Here is a 21340-nt window from a genome sequence, read left to right on the forward strand (position 1 = left end):
TTCAATAAAAGAAAAGATTGCCTGGCTTTCTAATGATTGTAACCTCAATAAGGACAATGGAAATAGTTTAATATTTAAGTTGAAAAAAACTAACTCGAGTTTCTTGAACCAATTGGGGAAATCAGTCTCATGACTTCACCTGTGTTCTGGTGCATAAAAATGATGGTGATAGATGAAGAAGAAAAAGAAAAATGAAATAGCACCTGGTCCTGTATGAGAATGATCTTTGTTGAAGTTCTAATGGGAAATAAAATAAAAATTGCCTGAAGAAAGAAAAATGGAGAGAATATGTTCTTGGAAAAAGGAATCTAAGGAATGCTTAAAGGAGAAGCAGCAAATAGTTTGACTCTGGAAATCTAAAAGAAATGTGGGTGTTCCTTGCCTTAAAATATATACATATAGTTGCAACATAGTCTGTCATCTTTGCTAAAACTTTAAAATAATGTCTCCCCAAAAGCATTTTAAATACTAAAGTCAAAAGTTGTAAGCTACTGATAACATACCAGAGACGTTTATTATATTTTTTAAAACTATAAGCGACTTGTCAACTCCCCAGACTGAGAGATGGTGCAAAACCTCCTTTTTTGGTGATATATTTGTTCTGAACTTAAGAGTTTCTATGTATTATTTCATATGCTTATTCTACTCAGATATCCTTGTAATCAGTGCCCAAATTAAACTAATAGTTTGTCAGTCTATTCCGTATGTGTTTATAAAAAAGTAAAAATAGAAGTTACAAGTTTTACTCCTTTTAGGCATCCCCTGCAGGTCTTAAACGACTTAAGCATAAAAATGAACTAACATTACACATTGCAGTCCTTTAAGCGCAGCACTTCAAGCTGCGATTTGAGGTTACCAGAGAAGAAAATCAGAGATCCTTTCTCTCCTGCTTGTTCCTAGGATCTCTGCCTTATGGTTCATTCCAGACCACTATGTGGGACCAGTACAGTGACTACCAGCAATGCCTCCTTGACTTAAAACCAAGCCCTTTCCTCCTGGTTAGTCAGAAGCATCAACTGAGCTCTTACAAAGCTGTTTGGGGGATAGATTTAGAGGAAATGGTGAGGGAGAAGGTGCATAAAGTAATGTATGTCAATCAATCTTCTGCTTTAAGAGGATTAAAAGCTCCTGCCAGTATCTCATGATTCATGTAGAATACCTTAAAACAAAACAAAACAAACAAACAAAAGCAAGCAAGCAAAAAAGAAACATTTCTAGCCATTTCTGCTTAGTGTTAGCTGGTGATAAGTAAGGAGTTTCACATATGAGAATCATATAATTAAAACATTCTTAAAATGAGTTATTATGTTTTAATATCTCTTTCCTTTTGAATATCATTATATATAGATATATATATATTAAAACGGTCAAGTGAACATGTATACAGATATTTATACTCACACATATATAATATTCAAAAGGAAGAAATTCAGTAAATGGAAAATTTTGTTTGGAGAGAAGACTGTCTAAACTGGAGGTCAGAATTTCTTCTTAGAACTATGGACTAGTAATTTGCTTCTGTCTTGAAAGGGAAAGTACTGCTGACTGATTAACGTCTTCATTTCATCAGAAACACAATGACTACATAAGCTGCTTTTGCATAACACACTAGCAGTATACGGCAATTTTGAAAAAGAAAGAAAGCAAGCCATGCCAAACCAAACTAAATCAAACTTTTATTTTCTGGCTGAGGTATACTTTTTCAGTTTTTTAAATCTCTGACAGAAAAACAGAGATCATTTCAGAATTTTTGTTAATAGTTGGTTTATTAGAGAATTAAATGCCTCTCTTAAAATAATTTAAATTCTTGGCCTGACATTATGAATAATCTATACAGAAAATCCTTAAAATTAGCTTGAGTTAAGCTAGATTTCAACCTGGATCTCCTTCTTCAGCAATGCTCTTCTGCCAGTCGACTTCTTATTGTCCTTTGCTTGCAAATATATAAATTATTTTAATAACTTGATACTCTCAGTTTAGTAATTTATTAATATTATCATTTTATTTGATATGAGTATTTTAGCTCTGCTTGATTAGATGAAACAGGCACACATGCTTTAGCTGTGAAAAATTCCATTTTCTGGTTCTATGTAAAGCAACATCTAAAGCAGCAGAGAGGGGAAACAGTTATATTTTCAAAAATAGTTAAGCCAGACTGTTTCCTGGAGATACTTCATTTATTTTTCATCCTCAGATGCTACTGACTATTTTTGGTAGGGCTAGACATTAATACTGACCAGTTTAGCTTTCCTGACTGTTAACAAACTATCCCACAATGAACCTGACTTGGTGCTGAAGACATTGTGGTGACCTTTAAATTTAACATACACGTATTCTAAAATATATGCTCAAAGTAAAAAGATCCAAATTCACAAGAGTATGAAATATTTATAAAAAAATCATGCATCAGATTGTACAGTCTAGAAATAAAAGAAGATTCAAATTCAGTAATAAAGTTGAGAGCAATACTTGCTCTAATGTTTAAGAAAGACCTCGGGCTCCCAGAAGGTCCTGGGCTCAATTATCCTTTTCCGTCTGCAGTGAAGCAGTGGCCAGGGCTACTGCTGTGACCGGCTGGGCAATCCCGTGAAGCTGCATCTTTGCAAGTTTCTTCTGTTCACATTCTGTGACCAAACGGTTCAACTCTGCTGCACTGTATCCAATAAGAGTCTTCAAGTCACAGACAAACTTGTACACAAATCTCTTGCCTTGAACTTTACAAATCATGTCCCCATCATAATAATACCTTTAAAAAGAAATACACATTAGGACTATAGGAAAAAAAAAAAAAAAAAACAGAATTTGGTCTTGTTACAATAGTTCAGATCCCTCCTTGAGCAGGAGCCTAGTCCTAGTCCTGTATCTACCCCAATAGCAACTAACATTGAAGTTACAGAGAAATATTTAATGTTACTATCCAAGGAAACTTCAAAAATTGCTTACTAAAATTTCAATGTTCAGTATTCTAAAACTCTATGTACTAAATTTTTAAACTGTATTTCAACAATTATGATAAAATACTGATTTAAAAATGAACACTATTAAAACAAAACAGAAAACCTTAGGAGTAGTAAGAGAACCTAAGAACAAGGGCTGGAGTCAGAATGTCCAGATTCAAAATTCAGTGTCTTGACTTTGTGTGATTTTGTCACCACACAAAAGTCGAATTTTCTCTAAGTTTTTACTCCTCGTCTATACAATGAGGTTAAAAACCGTACTTACCCTCATAGAACTGTTGGGAGTTAAAAGGATTATCTTTGCAGAGTGCTCACTTAAGCACACAATGACTGGCACACAGCCCTCTATAAAACGTAAGCTATGTTAATAATTAAGAACCCACATAAAAGGAGAAATTTGTAATACACATATTCTATGGACTGTGTGAATGTCCACTTTTCTGTACTGTACAAAATCTCTTAAGTTGCAGCCATGCCTTTGCCGTCACCATTTTAATATGTAAAGGCTCTCCTTTCAGTGAAATCCTCCAAATCCAATAAGGAGCATCAGAAGTGTAAGTAAAGGGTTAGAAGACAGATAAGATGCAGAAAACCAAGAAGAGGGGACGCCGGGGTGGCTCAGTTGGTTAAGCGGCTGCCTTCGGCTCAGGTCATGATCCCAGTATCCTGGGATGGAGTCCCACATCGGGCTCCTTGCTTGGCGGGGAGCCTGCTTCTCCCTCTGCCTCTGCCTGCCACTCTGTCTGCCTGTGCTCGCTCTCGCTTCTCTCTCTATGACAAATAAATAAATAAAATCTTAAGAAAAGAAAAGAAAACCAAGAAGAGGACATCATAAAGAAACAAGGGTTCTATACCTACAAAGACAAATCTGGAGGAAGTCCCTCTAGAAGCCTAGTTTACTGCCGCTATGTATGGAAATAGAGCTGGACTTAGATTTACTTTGGAAAAAGTTTACTTACTATCAATTCCAATAAAGGGAAAAAGGTAAGTTAAGACTTATATAGGCAGGGAGACTATTAAGCCTAATATTTTGTTTTACTTTATTATTTTTCCCCACCTCCGTGAAGCTTCGATTTTAAAACTGTACTGCCCATCTGTACCAGTCTGACAATAAACAGTTATGAAAGGAACGACTATTTGCCAAAGTACCAAGATGGTGTAAACTACCATATTTAGCAGGACTTTATTATAAAGCCACTCAACTTAATCAAGAGTCCATTAATGGAAAGGCTGACCTATGTGCAGGAAATTAAGTCACTTTTCAGAAGAAAGCCCAACAGGCAGTTATGTTCACTTTCTCAGTGAGATACAATACACTGGGCAGAGTTCTTGTGTTTCCTTTTGTGCCAATTACGTTCAGACATAATTTAGATCTTAGCCCACAAACCATCAATTGCCTGTCATCTAATTTAAAATGAGACTGGTATTTTAATTTCTTAAGATTTCTTCACAATATGTAAGGCTACAGCAAAAAGACACTTGAGAAAAAAGTAAGATGAACGAAGAAAGTGGTTTTATATTTCAAGGAGGAAAATGGAGTTGGTATAATCCTTTGTCTCTTGGTAAATGATGATAAAAGAGTACAAACACTAAGTTCTAATTTTACTTAGTATGTCCTTCCATCTACTAGATGCTGTCATACAACCACTATCTATAATAGCATTCACCACATTTGTACCCTCCACAGAATGAAGAAAGTAGAAAGGTACATGATACCTGTATTTTCATGGACTTGATTTTGCCCTCTTTTTTTTAAACTTGTATTTTTTTTAGCCTTTATATGTGAAATAGATTTCCCTAGGATCCTTCCAAGGTCCCTCCCAATCACTACCCCTGCCTTGCTCTAAAAGGTTAAAAACAATCTTGTTCCATGATAGTAATTCACTGCTTGTCACCCAAAACATGTATCCCTAAACTTCTCCTGCTTCTTGAACTTTATACTACAAATGCACTCATACATTATGTATTCTTTTGGGTCTGACTGCTTTGCTGAACATTACGTTTGTGAGGTTCATCTGTATCAGTGCTTGTAGTCCCAGTTCATTTCCATGGACACACAGTCCACTCTTGTTTACCACCATTCATTTATTCGCTCTCCTGCTAACAGGTATTTGGTTTCTGGTTCTGGGATATTATAAATAATGCTGCTGTGAGCACGTGTGCAGATGTATGCATTTAATTCTGTTTGGCAGATATTTAGGAGACAAACAGGCTACATTCCTATCAGAAGTGTAGAGGCGTTCCCGCTGCTCCACATCCTCAACACCTGGTACCGGCAAGCATTCACATGGAGGCCAGCCTGAGATACGCGCTGTGCCATTTTATCATCGTTTCCAACCGCGTTTCCCTGATTCGAGAGGCTGTGCGCTGCGGCATATGGTCATTGGCCATGCGGATAATCACCAGTCCAGTGTCTATTCAGGTCTCTTGCCTATTTTTCCCATTTCTCCTACTGATCTGTAAAAGAGTTCTTAAGTGACTTCAGACATGACTATTACGTCGGGTTTGTGGCTTGCCTTTCACTCTCCCGACGATGGCTTCTGTTGACCAAAATTTAATTGTAATCTAATTTAAATGTAGTCCCAATTTCTTTTCTCCATCAGGGTCAGTGCTGTCAATTCTGGTTGATGTCTTTTCTCACCTACCGACATCATGAAGGTATTTCTAGATGCTTTCCTATTTTACTTTCCGTATTTAGAGCTACAAGCTACATGGAACAAATTTCTGGTATGGTATGAGGAAGAGGTTGAGTTTCACTTGTTTCCCACATGGTTAGTCAACCATCCCAGCTCTAGCAACTGAAAAGCAGGTCTTTCCTCATGTCTTTTTTCCACACCATCTTTAAGTCAAATACTCTTATACTCTTGGCTCTCCCTGGGCTCTCCGCTGTAATCTGTCGTCTATTTGTCTCTCCTAAGCAAAGAACACATTGTCTTATTGTTCCAGCTACAGCAAGTTTCGATGTCCTGGAGAGCAAGTCTTCCCACTCTGTTAATCTTCTTCAGGTATCCTAACTACTGTGGCACTATATATTCCCACATAAATTTTACAATCACCATGTTAAGGTCTACGAAGAAACTTTCTGCACTGAAACTTTTATCAGAGGAGACCTGACATCTTAAAGATTAATTCTAATAATTTATCTGTAATTTTGAAGGGACTTGTATATATACAATTATATCAACTGCCAAAAAGGACAGCCTTAATTCTCATATGGAGAGGATCTTTAGATAGTTGGCAAAGTATGTGAGACTAAGTAAGTGATAAACACATCGAAAATAAAGCATTTCAGGGGCGCCTGCGTGGCTCAGTCGGTTTAAGTCTGCCTTCAGCTCAGGTCATAACCTGAGGGTCTTGGGACTGAGCCCCACATCAGGCTCCGCTTCTCCCTCTCCCTCTGCTCCTACCCTGCCTCCTATTTGTGCACTCTCTCTCATCTGCCCCCTCTCTCAAATAAATAAATAAAATAAAAAAGGAAGAAAAGATAGCATTTTAGTTACTTTGAGTGCTAAGGAAAAGTTATTTTGGAAAAGAAAAATGATCATGCTAAAATATGTAGCAGTACTTACATGATCATGACCCTAACACTGAATGCTGATATAACAACAATTTCCATATAATTATGTAATTACATTAGGATGAAGGGAGAAAGAGTGTGTAAATATGTGTAGTGGAGAGGTGAATCATAATCTCTCACTGTGAAATTCACAATGTCCAAACGAAACATGAAGTAGCAGTAAACACATATTATTTAGAAATAGAGATAAATCGCAGAGCTGTTTTACACTATATTCACTCTTTCAAAAAAAGACATTAGTTCCATATTTCCATATATCCTGCTTTTTTACTTAAATGCACATACTAAATTTCCATTCCCGTGAAAAGCATAATTTCTGAGAGTAACTGTCTCAACAATATTCATGCTACTTATAGGAAGTTACAAATAATTTTATTTTATTCCAATTCAATCCATGTAAAGGTTGGATATTCAGATTTAGGGTGAAGGTAAAAAGAGAACAGAGAAATGGGTCGACATTATGCACCTCGTTATAAAAACAGAAAATATCTGCATTTTTGCTAAAATTTATACTCAATTCACCTATCCAAATGATAGCACCTTAATCTTTTATGATGGCAGAAAGCTCCGAGATTAAAATATGTTTTAAACAGAGTAATATATGCTTTTCCACCAGATAAAAACAAATCATCTTGGAATCATCTAAAAAAAAATACATGCCTCAAAATTATTACTAAATATCTTTGTAAAAAGTCATTTTTGGGGTGCCCGAGTGGCACAGTTGATTAAGTGTCTGACTCTTAGTTTCATCTCAGGTTGTGATCTCAGGATCAGGGGATGGAGCCCCCCACTGGGCTCAGCACTGAGCACAGCATCTGGTCAAGTTTCTTTCTCCCTTTACCTCTGCCCCCTTCTCCCCCCACACCCCCACCCTCACATGCTCAAGCACACAAACTCTCTCTAAAATAAATCTTTTTTAAAAAGTCACTTTCAACAACAGTGTGAAACTATGAGCTTTTTAATTAAATAAACATAACAAGTCTTTTAATGTTACATAACAATGTTAAACCTAGAATAAGAACTAATTTTTTAGAAAGGCTTAATTATAAAAATAAATAATAATAAAAAATAATAATGGTAAATACTTACCTTAATGCACGACTGAGTTTCTCATAGTTCATTGTAGGCTTATTTTTACGTTGTCCCCATTTTTGTGCAACTAGTTCAGGCTGATTTAGCTTAAACTCGCCTTCATCACCAACCCAAGAAATGCAGTCTCGAGCATCCTTGTCAGTAAGAAGTTCTAGCAAAAACTGCCACAGCTGGATCTGACCATTGTTTCCTAAATTGAGAAGGACAAAGCATTGGCCACAGTGCTATGGATTAGTAGCAGGCAAAAGGCACCACACTGCTTCTTCTCTGGGTCGTCCCCTAGCCATGCTAAAAACAATTTTTTTTTAAAACAAATGCTGTTTAAATACTGCTAGAGAAATAATCTATATTCATATTTTCATACAGTGAAAAAAAAAACCAAAATACACATGATTTGACAAATTTTATAAATACCATAAGATAATGCAAAAATACCTGTTCTGTTCCCAGGTGAACTTCTATCTTCTCCTGAAATCCTTGGAGCTCTTTGTACTTTAGCTGCCTTTGCACTACTATTTATAACTTTAATAGTAGTTGGTGTAGCAGACTGTACTGATGCTGGAATAATCTGCACAGCTGCAAAGAAAAATGGAAAAAAATTTTTTTTCCTTCTAATACAAGCAGTAAAAAATCTACTAAGATATAAAATGCTATTCGTTTTACTGATGTGCTTCTAATCAGCTCAAAAAAAAAGGCCTCATTTTAAAAAAGCCTTAATCCACAGAAGTTTTGAACAAAATGACCAAAGAAATCCTGAGGATAAGGTACAATGTTTGCATTATGGGCTGTCAATCTTATCTTGGGGAATAAGAGGTTTTATTTTCAGTTAACTTAGTGGTATAAACAGATTAAACAAGAAATTATAAAAACATTTGTTTTAAGAATATTTCTTCATTAAAAGTAGTTTATCAAATGTTGGGGAAAAAATATGGACAAATGAGAACTCACACACACTGGAGAACACCAACATCTACCCACACTTGGTGAAAAGCTTTAGTAATCCCTAGTCCGGCTGGAAGGAACCCCTGTGATAAACCAGAGAATCTCCCACACATTCTTACACACACTCATTCCATCATACTCAGACTTTTAAAAAGAATAGACAGCAGTGAAAATGAATGAAATCACACTGCAAGTATCATCAAAAGTCTCATAACTGTTACATAAAAAGCAAGTTATAAAAGGATATATACAGTTTATTATCATTTTACCCAGTTTAAACACAGATAAAACAATGCTATAAAGTGTGGTTGCCTAGTTGGTAAAAATATAAAATATGCACAGAATAATAAACATCAATTCAAGATAGTCATTTAAAATGAGATCTAAAACAGGCAAAGTTGATACATAAAGTTTTAATTCTTCCAGTGTACACAGATGTTAGCTACTATACTTTATTTCTTGGTGTATCTAAAACATTTCATAAAAAGTTAAAAATTAATTTTATTACCTTGCAGTGCTAAATTAAAAGAAAGCATGAATACTCACGCTGATCAATTGTAACTATCTCATTCATCTGTTGTTCTTGGCTTGCCAACACATCTGAAGAACACACATAAAAATTTTTGTTTACATTTACCCCAGAAATACAAACTCAAGTCAGTAAAACTCAATTCAACTGACCAAGCAGATAAACTAAAAAGCAAAACATTCAACAAAACTTAATGGCACAATAACCTAAAGAAATACTTGATATTCACTTTGCAAGAAAAAGATATATATATATATATATATATATTTTTTTTTAAAAGATTTTATTTATTCACTTGACAGAGAGAGATCACAAGTAGATGGAGAGGCAGGCAGAGAGAGAGAGAGAGAGGGAAGCAGGATCCCTGCCGAGCAGAGAGCCTGATGCAGAACTCGATCCCAGGACCCTGAGATCATGACTTGAGCTGAAGGCAGCGGCTCAACCCACTGAGCCACCCAGGCTCCCCCAAAGATATTTTTAAGAGAAATAACACATGGAGAGCTCTAATTCTTTTAACATTAAGAAAAGAAATGTTAGAAAAATGCAGTTACTTTTCACAATTCATAGTATAAAATAGCAGTTCAGATTCCGAGCTGGATAGCCTCATAACATAAATATCTATATCTAAATCTATTTAATCTGTATAAAACCATTTAAACCATGGAAACATTTAAAATCAAATCAAAGATGAGAATGTACACCACACTGAAATTACTTAGCATTTGTTAGGTATACATTCTCAGTCAAGATGAGATCTTCAGAGTTTACTAATCTGTTCTAACAGATTGAATAAAACTGCTTTAACTTTTTTTTCTAAGATTTTATTTAGGGAGAGAGAATCTCAAGCAGGCTCTGTGTGGAGCAGGGATCCCCACAATCTCATGACCCTGAATCATCACCCGAGCTGAAATCAAGAGTCGGATGCTGAACTGACTGAGCCACCAGGCGTTCCAAAAGGGCTTTAACTTTATAATGCTGCTTAAAGATAGTTAAATTTTCAATTAAACTATAGTGGTCCTACAAGTCACAAGTGAACGAAATAATATAACGATGGCTACAAAGACAGCTCTCAACATGAGTTACACTGTAAAAGGTCCTAATATAACCACTAAGAGAGCCACTCTGAACTCGTCTGTTGCTATCCCCTACCCAAATTCTATTCTTTATTTCTTTAACGAAAGTTCCTATTTCCCCCGTCTCTACTAGTTCAGCCGATTTATTTAATGCCCATCACAGATTAGATGCCTTTCTCTTCAAGGTGTACTGCGTACCGGGCGAGTACCAGCCCGGGCACCGAGCACAGTTCTACTTCGGGTGCCATGCCAAGATCCGGTTCTAGGCACACGGAGCTGGAAAGGACTGAGAAATCAAAAAGAGATCTAAAGCTTCCCTGTCAGATAAGGGGTTTCTTTGGGGGTTTATATAATTACATGGGACCAGCCTCAGATCTTGGTTCTGATCTTAGCCCTCACTTATTGGCTGTGGGACTTTGGTAAATTGTTCAACCAACTGAAGCATTAATTTCCTCATGTTTAAATGAGCTATCCCACCTACAACCTCATGAGGCCATCATAAGGATTAAAGGAAAATGTTTTTGTTTTTAAATAGATTCTCATTTATTTATTTGACAGAGAGATCGAGTGCACACACAAGCAGGGGGAGCTGCAAGCAGAGGGAGAGAGGAGGAAGCAGGCTCCCAACAGAGCAGGGAGCCCGACATGGGGCTCGATCCCAGAACCCTGGGATCATGAGCCAAGCCAAAGGCAGACGCTCAACTGACTGAGCCACATTTTCCACCAAGGAAAATGTTTTCTAAAAGCATAATACTTGAAACATAGCTTAACTTTTCAGTAAACTGGAGATGTTACTAATTCATCCAGATTCTTAGTTCTGAGCATTCTCCCCGCTTCAAAGAAATGAACAGATACACAAGATTCCTGTGAAGTCTCTGAATGAGCTTTAAAGACTGAGAAACACTAGGACAACCAGAGACAACCACAACAAAGTGCTGCCATGAAGGAGACAGCAAAACCCACCAATTTTAAACTGTAGTCTAAACACCGTCTTTGTCCTAATCCTGACAATTCCTACCAGGATGCATTTCAGTAAACATGACTCACATGTTAAAAACCCAAAACAATTCAAGAGTTTTCCTTATTTACCTGAAAAACTGCGTAGAGATGGAAAAAGCCCCCCCCAAAACCCCTGTGAAACCAAAGACAAAACTTAAACCAGAACATTTAACTTACTTATCTAATAAGAAAAACTGGAAATAAACCCTGTAAATGTAAAGAATTAAGTAAGACTTTCGGTGTCAATAGATACTTCCCCCTCTACTATTTAAGAAATTCCATGAAAGAGAGAAACTCTGACCAATGAAGGAAAGCCTCTCTCTAGAGTTCATTTTTTATTTAGCAGCAGAAAAAGCATCCCAGATAAAAACCCTAAGCCTGTGGAAAACCCCTCCAACCAGAGCTGTTCCTTTACTGGGCAGGTAATAGAACAAACCCTACCAGTTACCTTTTTATCCATGACCATTACAAAAACAAAGTCAGAGTTTGTCTTATTCACACATTCTGAAAAGTATGTGGGTCTGGCTAGCATTTCTGGCCAGCTGTATAATGATGTGAGGGAACAGGGTACTGCTAATGTTTTCACAGATAGTCACTGAAATATAAGAAGGATTAAAATTCAAACAAAATAATTTACATTTATTTGAGCTTTTTGTTGGTCAGCCAAGTAGTTTCCAATTTCTGTATATAGTCACTTAATCATAATAATAATGTCTGTGGAGCCAACATGGAAACACTTATAAAAAGCAGACTTCAAAATGAAAGAACTGACTGATGAAACAGAAGTCAACGGATGGAATTTATGAAGAGAGCTAAGTGTAGGACACAGAATCTTAGCTTGGATTCCGGCATTCTTTAGTCTGGTTTTGGATCTTGGCTCTGCCATTCCCTAGCCCTGTACCCTCGAGGGACTGGCTCTTTAAGCCATGGTATCCTATCTTAAAAATAAGGAAAGTATTGATTTGTGCATCAGTTAGAGGGATTAAATTAGATAATACATATAAAGCTCCCAGCACAGCTTGTACAATTAGTAGGTGTTAATTATTATTGCTATTATCAAAGACCACAATAAACAATGAAGACAAAGTTATACAGAATAAAGTTAAACTCAAGTTACAGTGCACACAGGTAATAATTCAAATTTTATACATTTTCGAAGAAGTTCCAGATGACTCCATAGAATTTCTCCCCGAGGCACTCGCTGGAAAAAAATCTTCTTGGTTGAGACTGCATAATTCTCTTCCAGAAATGTTGAGTGTGGTCAGGTCTATATCAGTCATGCTGAACTCCTTCATTACCCAAACCACCCAGTGCAGGACTTGGTCTGTAGACCACTGTATAGGATCTAAAGAGAAAAATATTACCATTAGCCTAGTCCTATCTTAGATATCATATAAATTCACAGTTACTTTGTCAATACACACACACACACACACACACACACACACACAGAGAGAGAGAGAAATCCAGAAAGGATCTTCCCCCAAGTTAAGAGAAGTAAATAAACGCAAATAAATAAAAAGGGTTTTAACACTACATTTTCTCCTCAACTCCTTTTCAATTTCTCAATCTAAACTTTTAATGAATTCACCTGATTTATATCAATTAGTCTGAAATTTTATCAAGAAAAAAATAACATAAAATTGCTCTTCAATGGGTCAACTGAAAGAATAAAAAGTGGGATTTCTCTAAAGAGAATGGCATAAATCATCCAAGTTTTAAACATTACTTTGCAGCATTGTATAATTTGGTGCACTGGGGGGGGGGGGGGGGGAAGAAAACTATTAAGGGGTTTCTGAAGAGCTAGACTCACTTTCCAAAATGTGCAAAACATCTTTCCTCCCTTTCGCTTCTTGTAAAAAGCTGGTGTTCCTGTATTTACCCTTTAGTGGCATTTATACTACAACATGCAAATTCCATGTTTTCTCAGCTGTCTTTCCCTGTAATACATTAAGGTCTGAAATATAAGGACTGTGTCTTATAAACCACTGCTTATCTTCGGAGTTTACCACAATGCCTTATGCATGGCCTTATTTGTTAAATCTATGAAAAGTAAATCTAAATAGTCATTTTCCTCATCTTTTTTTTACTATCTAATTGAGTTCACAAATGAAAAAGATGGCCAACATGTATAAATATTTCACTGCTGTATCCCTAGCACCCAATAAAGTATTCTACCCATATAAGTTCAATAAAAACTGGCTGAATTAATTTCGGTTTAGGTATTTTTGCATGGAGAAGATGATCTATCTAAGCAGTATTATTGGTTATATGCCCCTAAGATGCAGGCTATTCAATTGGAGTAAGTGGGGAAAAACACATTTAGGTACTTATCAAGAGCCAATTTATAATAAAAGATGAATCAAACATTATACAGGATTGACAGCCAAAGAACTGATTTTTTATTTGATCTTTTCATAAAGAGGAAAGGGAGAAGGATTTTGAGAACATGGCAGCAAAGTTTTTTAATGTCTTTGAATGCACACATTAAAAAAAACACCACTAAAAGCCAAGGATAGCAAAACCAAAATTCCATGTATATTTACAATAAAACCAAGTGAACAAAGTTATCTCCACGGAAGCCCAAAATACACAGAAGACAAAGCAGTAACATTCAGAGACCTTCATGGTATCAGTATCTGTTTAGGAGAAAGCAAAGGTGGAAACAAAGGAAAATCGGACCCATTTTCATTCTAAGCACAGGAGAACTTCAACACAGCCAAGAAGTTTTCACTGAGCACAACAGGCCAAGCTCAAATAGTTTTGCCCGATCGAGTGCAAAGGTCCATGGTAAGATTTAAGGGGCTGGAATAGTGTAGCACCTTTGGGTTTTTCAAACTGAGCCATGGATCACATCCAGGAGAGTGAACACAATGAGAAACTAGAGGGAATGGAATCTAAACCATGCAGCGGCCCAGAAACACCGAAGAAGAGGAAGTCCATGGGAGAGTGGATTAAGGGAACTGACAGCAATTGAGAAAGCCAGTGGCAACATTTTTGTTTTTGTTTTTAAAGTTTTGTTTATTTAGGTAACATCTACACTCAACATGGGGCTTAAACCACAACCTGGATATCAGAGTCATGTGCTCTTCTGACTGAGCTAGCCAAGTGCCTCTACTGGATCTATTTTTTATACTACTTGAAAATAACAGAAAGAATTATAGAAAGCTAGAAAAGCTATCCCGAGCTACACTTTCCATTATAAGTTCAAGTAACCTCATTTTACATAAACATGAGCCAAAAAACGTAACATGATCAAAAACATTGGGGCAAATGTAATGTCTGATTTGTTTTCTTAAATAATATCAGGACTTCTGGTGTAACATAACTAATTGTCTGTGCATATTCTCCCTGTTTATTCTCTAAGACCCTAGTAAAATGACAGTAAAGGAATTTTTAAAAGAAGTAAACTCATAGGAACGTAAGTGAAGATGCAAACAGATGGGAAACTTTCAACTAGTTTTCGAAGACAGTCAGCAGAGTGAAAATCAAGTGAAGTAGAAGCTGTGACCTAAAATATCTATCCAGGAGGGTACAGTAACAAGTGTTTCCTGACTACAAAGTCCCTCTATTGGCTCAGGCTGTGGTCATTCCAGGTAGCAGGAGAAGTGGAAGCGGAAAATCAGGGGACTGATTTAAAGTGTATGGTGTTGTCAGAACCTCCAGGGCCTCTCCTTCATTCTCAGGAGCCAACCGAAAACCATCCCAAGCTCATGTCCATATCCTGACCCCCGCCACTACCCCATCCCCCGAACTTCTGGGACAGACATGAAATGTACATTGATCCCAGTAATAAAAGTCTACAAACTGAAGAGTGAGACCCTCTGCACTTCCCTTTCCATTTCCAGAATGCAGCATTCACATATACATCAACCTGAAATCCTCACCTGAACTTTCTACTCCTGTCAGGTATTTGGCCAATTCTCCAGAGACGTTAAAGATACCCAGGAAAAATATCTATATACATACTGACACCTGGAAATCTTTATGAAATGACCAATATCCCATTTTAGCAGAGTATGGTCAAGAACTCCCTTCCAGAGCTTCAAACTAATTAGCTTTAAAGTTATTCACTTTTAACTATGAACAGATGAGCAGGAACAGATATTTGAGACTCAAAACAAAGCATTAAATAAAAATAAACAGAAAACTAGAATCCAGACGCAGAAATAATGCAATAACAAAATGAAAAAAAAAAAAAAAAAGAAAAAAATGTGATCAGAATGCTAAAAGGAAAAACAAAAATGAAAAGCCCTTGTAAAGTGAAAATAACTATCAGGATAGGTTGTTATATAAAGACAAGAAATTTGGCAGAAAGTTGTTCATATAGATACAAAAATGACAAACGAAAGAAAAAAAGATACAGAAGATCAGCCCAGGAGATTCAGCAAGAGTCTCAGAAAAAAAGAACAACACTGAAGGTCATTATCAAAATAATAATGCAGGAAAATTTCCCAGAACTGAAGGCTACAATTGTCTAGATCAGCAGCTGTCCAAGAGAAATATAATGCAGGCCACCAGGTAATTTTAAAGTTTTCTCACAGCTATATTAAAAAAAAAAAAAAAGTGAAATTTATTGTAATAATTTTAATATTGTAATAATGTTTCCAAATGTTATTTCAACATGTAATCAACACAAAAATTTTAAAAGATTTTACATTCTTCTCTGTTTGTACCAAGTATATGACACTCACAGTACAGGCTCAGGTCAGACCAGGCACATGTGAAGTGCTCACGTGGGACTAGTGGCTACTACACTAGGGAGTGCCGGGCTATGCAATGCTTCCCCATAATCCATAAATCTACAGCACATGAAATAGATGCCACTAAACCAAGTTAAAGACCAGAGATAAAAAGGAGATCAAAACAGCTTCCAGAGAGAAAAATAAAAAGGATATAAAAAGGAACCAGAATCAGAATGCCCCCTGAACATCTCACACTATAATGAAACAGAACAGGGCCATATAAATTTTGAGGAAAAATAGTATTTCAACTTAATATTCTATACCCAAGCTTTCAATCAGAGAGAGCAGAATAAAGAATAAATACATTTTCAGATATGTAAAGTCTCCCCCACCAATAAAACAAACAAACAGAAAAACACCCTGCCAAACCAAAAACAAAAGCAACTTTTTTTTTTTTTAAAGATTTTATGTATTCATTTGACAGAGATCATGAGTAGGCAGAGAGGCAGGAAGAGAGAGAGGGGAAGCAGGCTCCCCGCTGAGCAGAGAGCCCGATGCGAGGCTCGATCCTAGGATCAGAGATCATGACCTGAGCCAAGGCAGAAGTTTAACCTACTGAACCACCCAGGCACCCCCGAAAGCAACTTTTATTTCCTAGGTGTCCTTTCTAAGGAAACCTATACCGAGGAATGAGAGAATAATGAGTAAATGGTAGAATTAAACGAAGAAAAAGGCAAATATAAGATCCTGAAAAATGGATCCAACAATGCAGGCCAAGTCAAGGATGTCCAAGGATGACAGCACTATGGCACATCTACAAAAGAACCAATCCAGAGATACTTCAGAATTTGGGAAAAATTATAGGCACAAAACAGAGTGATGGAAATGGGAGAAAGTCAGTCCTGGTATATACAGAAATCTACAAACTAAAAATTAAGTCAACTTAGGGACGCCTGGGTGGCTCAGTGGGTTAAGCCTCTGTCTTCGGCTCAGATCATGATCCCAGCGTCCTGGGATTGAGCCCCACATTGGCACTGAGCCCCACATCGGGCTCTCTGCTCAGCAGGGGGCCTGCTTTTTCTTTCTCTCTGCCTGTCTCTCAGCCTACTTGTGATCTCTCTCTCTGACAAATTAATAAATTAAAAAAAAAATCTTAAAAAAAAAAAAAAAGAGCTTTATTCTAAAGTAAATGATACCCCTAGGTAGGTACTCCTGAGTCAGAGTTTATAATCTTGCTCTCTATACAATTCATTATTATATACTACTCTCCATAAAAGATCCTACTACTGAAGGGTTCTTGTTGGAAGTCTAGTAAACTATGTAAAATATTATTTCGAGTGTTTTTATGCTCTCTTCCTTCCTTTTCAGCATTTCCTCTCTCAGAGGTGACTGCAAACTCACTAACAGCAAGGTCAACAATGATGTCTATGCTAGCTTTTACAAGTCAAAGATAAGTAACAATATCGTCAATCACGTATCTGAAGAATGGCTCTATGTGGTCCTTCGAACGGGCCTACCTTCTCAGGTGCCGATTAAAAGTCCATCTCCTCATCTATCCTTCTGCTTGTGCCGATTTCATCTACGAATACTAAGGTTACTAACAACTCATGAACCTTCAATAATATTTATTTATCCCTCCAACACTCTTCCCATTTGCCCACCAAAGGTTAATACTGTTTTCTCCACTTCTATGTCTATTTTTTCCTGTAATTCAGCTTTGTCTAACTCTAGTTACTTTTTTTCTAAATCTACCAATGAACCTCTGATCACCAAATTTAATAGATACTACTCAGTTGGCTTTTTTTTAAAAAAAGATTTCATTTATTTGACAGAGAGAGAGAGAGAGAGAGAGAGAGAACGAACAACCAGAGGGAGCAGCAGGCAGAGGGAGAGGGAGAAGCAGGCTCCCTACTGAGTAAGGAGCCCAATGTGGGGCTCGATCACAAGACCCTGGGATCATGACCTGAGCCCAAGGCAGATGCTTAACCAACTGAGCCACCTAGGTGCCCCTCACTTGGCATTTTTTTCACTTTGTCAGCACTGTGGCCACTCTTGACCATCTAAAATTCTTTTTCAATTCCAGAGACACTATACACAGCTCTTATTTTCCTTCTATCTCCTCAGCTATTCCATGTCTTCATTCCTTTTCCGTAACCTGAAATGCCAACAAGGCCCAGCCTTTAACACTGTGTTCCTTTCCATTTTCTCTCTCTCTATCAGAGACTGTATATGCTCATATAGCTTCTAGACAAACTCAACACAGCTAAGTCCCAGGAAACATTTTTATCTCCAGTCCAAGTCTTGTGTACCTGAAAATACTTTCTGGCCACCTTCAGCTGTAATATGTACAACACTTTCCCTAGACAAATCTTTCCAATACCAGACTTCCCCATGTCCTCCACTTAAGCTCTGGGAGCTTGGCCTATCTTTCTCATGTGCCATTCAAAGTCCAGCATTTAACATGATGGCTGGCATATGTAGCTCACTAAATACATAATAAATATGTAACCAGGTCTCATCAGTATGATCGCTGCCCTAGTCACCCAAGCTTGAGAAGCTGTATCAGTACTTGAATCTCTCCTCTCTACCCTCACACAATCCACCAGTCAGCTGCTCAGCCCCATCACTAGTTTCATTCATCTCTTCCCACATAAATTATCGAGTCTAGGCTAACCTAGTGACAGGTCAACTACAACATGTTCCTGTTTTCCCTTCATTCAGTTTCTACTGTGCCAATGTAGGTCATGCACTGCTGCCACATTCATCTACCATGGTCACGTCCATCAATCAAAAGCAGTTCTATAATGCTAGAGAGTAACTCCATCAAATCTCGCTACTCACTGCTGAGTCTAACTTTTGCACACGCATTTCCTGTCTGGACTGTCTTCTCCCAATAGTTTTTCTAAAACAAACCTTTCCCCCAAAGTTCCCAAGACCACTGTGATCCCTTTGAGATTCTTTCTCTCTCTCTCTCTCTTTTTTAAAGATTTATTTATTTTAGTTGGGGAGGGGCGGAGTTTGACTTGGGCCTTGATCCCAGGTACCTGCGACCATGACCTGAGACAAGGTCAAAAGTCAGACGCTCAACTGACTAAGCAACCCAGGTGCCCCTGATCTCTTTAAGATCCCAATAGCATATTCCCTTTATACAAGTTACCGACAGCTTAAAAACATGCTACTTTTTATGGTAGTTCTTTTCATTTATGTTCTCTCTCTTCAACTCCACAGTGATACCCTAAAGACAGAATTTTTTTTTTTTTAATTTCTTTATACTCTTAGCACTCAGGACAATATTTGTCCAAAGGGGATAAAAAGAGAGATCCAGAAAATCAATTTAAAATTTTACATTTAGGGCGCCTGGGTGGCTCAGTGGGTTAAGCCGCTGCCTTCGGCTCGGGTTATGATCTCAGGGTCCTGGGATCGAGTCCCGCATCGGGCTCTCTGCTCAGCAGGGAGCCTGCTTCCTCCTCTCTCTCTCTGCCTGTCTCTCTGCCTACTTGTAATCTCTCTCTCTGTCAAATAAATAAATAAATCTTTCAAAATAAATAAATAAATAAATAAATAAATAAATAAATGAAATTTTACATTTAAAATGACCAACTTACTCACCCTAGCATCCTCTACGTCAAGGTTAATTCTTATTGTTCTACTAATATGTAATTAAGTATTTTATTACCATAAGGTATCCCAAGGCGCTCTTGCTCTTTCCTGTAACCTTCCAGAGCGGCAGCCCATCTTGTCACTTGTTCTGAGGTTTCATCTGAAATAGTTGTAATGTGTTTTGTGCCATCAAGAGTTATAACTTGAGCTTCCTCAACAAGATGTGCTTCTGCTTCAGCATGGTGGGCATCTGGATCAATGACTACTTCAACTGTTTCCGCAGGTTTAACAATTTCAAGGATGTTTAACTTGGGTTCAATTCCTAAAGAATTTAAAAAAAAAAAAGTAAATCTAAATGAAAACACAAAAGTCACTAAAAAAATAAAATTCAGCTTAGATTCTACGTTCTCAAATGGTAAAGCAAATGCTCTCTTTTAGACACAAATAAAATTATTCACTAGAACTTTGGTAGATTAGATAACAGTAATGTGTTAATATTAATTTCCTGATTTTGATAATTGTAATGTAGTCATATAGAAGAAAACCTTGTTTTTAGAAAACACATATACTGATGCATTTAGGGATAGAAGGAAATCATGTCTGCCGCTTATTCTTAAACTGGGCAACAAAAGGTAATGTGGGACAGGGGGATGGAGAATAAAGCAAATGTAATAAAAGTTAACAGAGAATCTGGGTAAAGGACATCCCAGAATTCTTTCACTACTCTTGCAACTTTTCTGCAAGTCTAAAAGGACATAAAAACACCACCAACAACATCACACACACAGCTACATAGAAACATTTATTAGAAAAAAGTACCAATATGGATTAGAAAATAAAAACCAGACTAGGAAAAGTATAAATGAGTAGTAGCTACCCACCTATAGAATTTTTAAGAGTCCTTCTAAGCAAATTAAAGTTATTTACGGACTGCTTTTCTTTTCAAAAGTCAAAGTTCATATTTAAAAATGAAAAGGCACGGAGTTTGTTAAATTAAATTCACATTAGTAACTTCTGATTTCCATTTTCAATTGAAAGAAAAAACCTCCAAATTCTTAAAATATTCAAAACAAAATAAATTAGCCCTTTATAAAATCATCTCAGACACTTCCGTTACAAGACAGATCTAAAAAACTATCATTATTACTTAACAACTACTGTCTGGTCATGGATTCTGTTACATTCTACATCAAATTTAATCAAAGTGTGTTTGAAAGATTAAAATTCAACTTCAATCCTCCCTGAACACAAACTCTATAATAAAATATGTTGTATCACTCATTATACGGTATAAACGTAAATCACTTTTTTCAAATATACTTAAGAAAAATAACTGTAACTTAAAAAAAATATTTTTCTAAGATTTATTCCCTCATCTGTCACTCAAATTTCATCAAGTCAGCTCTTCCCAAATCTACTTACATTGAGAGGTGACTAGGCTTTTAAAGATAAAACAAAGAATTTCTTTCTTACTGTCAGTGACAGTACTGGGGAAATTGTAGATCGGAAGGGATAACTACCATTTTTACAGTCTGAGAACACTATGATTTGTGAAATGCCAGTGTAAGCAACCTAGTATGTTCCAACATTAAAACAAGTCTAAAACTCCGGTCAGAACTTCTAACAAAACATGTTTTTAAAAAAATCTCAGGTTTTAAACTAAAATGGTTTCCTAATTTTCTAACTTTTGTACTTACACAAGATTAGTAAAATACTGTGATGGATATGGGTAACTGAGTTACTCAACATCTTTTGCCAATCCCTCTCTCTATGCTAAACTGTAGGGAAAAGATTTTCTGGTGGCGAGGGGTCCAGTTGTGATTCTGGCTCTAGAAACACTGGCATACGCCTTCTATCTGGAAACAAGAAGGAACAAGTAGGTACAT

At 36.8% G+C, this 21340-nt stretch overlaps 1 protein-coding gene across 1 annotated transcript in view; it reads right to left on the bottom strand.

Moving 5' to 3' along the window:
* Positions 1 to 1651: 1651 nt before the first annotated feature.
* Positions 1652 to 21340, bottom strand: part of GABPA (GA binding protein transcription factor subunit alpha) — a 33507-nt gene continuing 13818 nt past the window's right edge. The window contains 7 exon segments of the mRNA XM_045085184.1: positions 1652 to 2746; positions 7624 to 7816; positions 8062 to 8202; positions 9115 to 9168; positions 12319 to 12379; positions 12381 to 12514; positions 19531 to 19776. Coding sequence (XP_044941119.1) covers positions 2518 to 2746; positions 7624 to 7816; positions 8062 to 8202; positions 9115 to 9168; positions 12319 to 12379; positions 12381 to 12514; positions 19531 to 19776 — 1058 coding nt within the window. The 3' untranslated portion in view covers positions 1652 to 2517.

Source organism: Mustela putorius, unplaced genomic scaffold (genome assembly GCF_011764305.1).
Source record: "Mustela putorius furo isolate JIRA1106 unplaced genomic scaffold, ASM1176430v1.1 tig00000832_pilon_pilon_pilon, whole genome shotgun sequence".
NCBI lineage: Eukaryota > Metazoa > Chordata > Mammalia > Carnivora > Mustelidae > Mustela > Mustela putorius.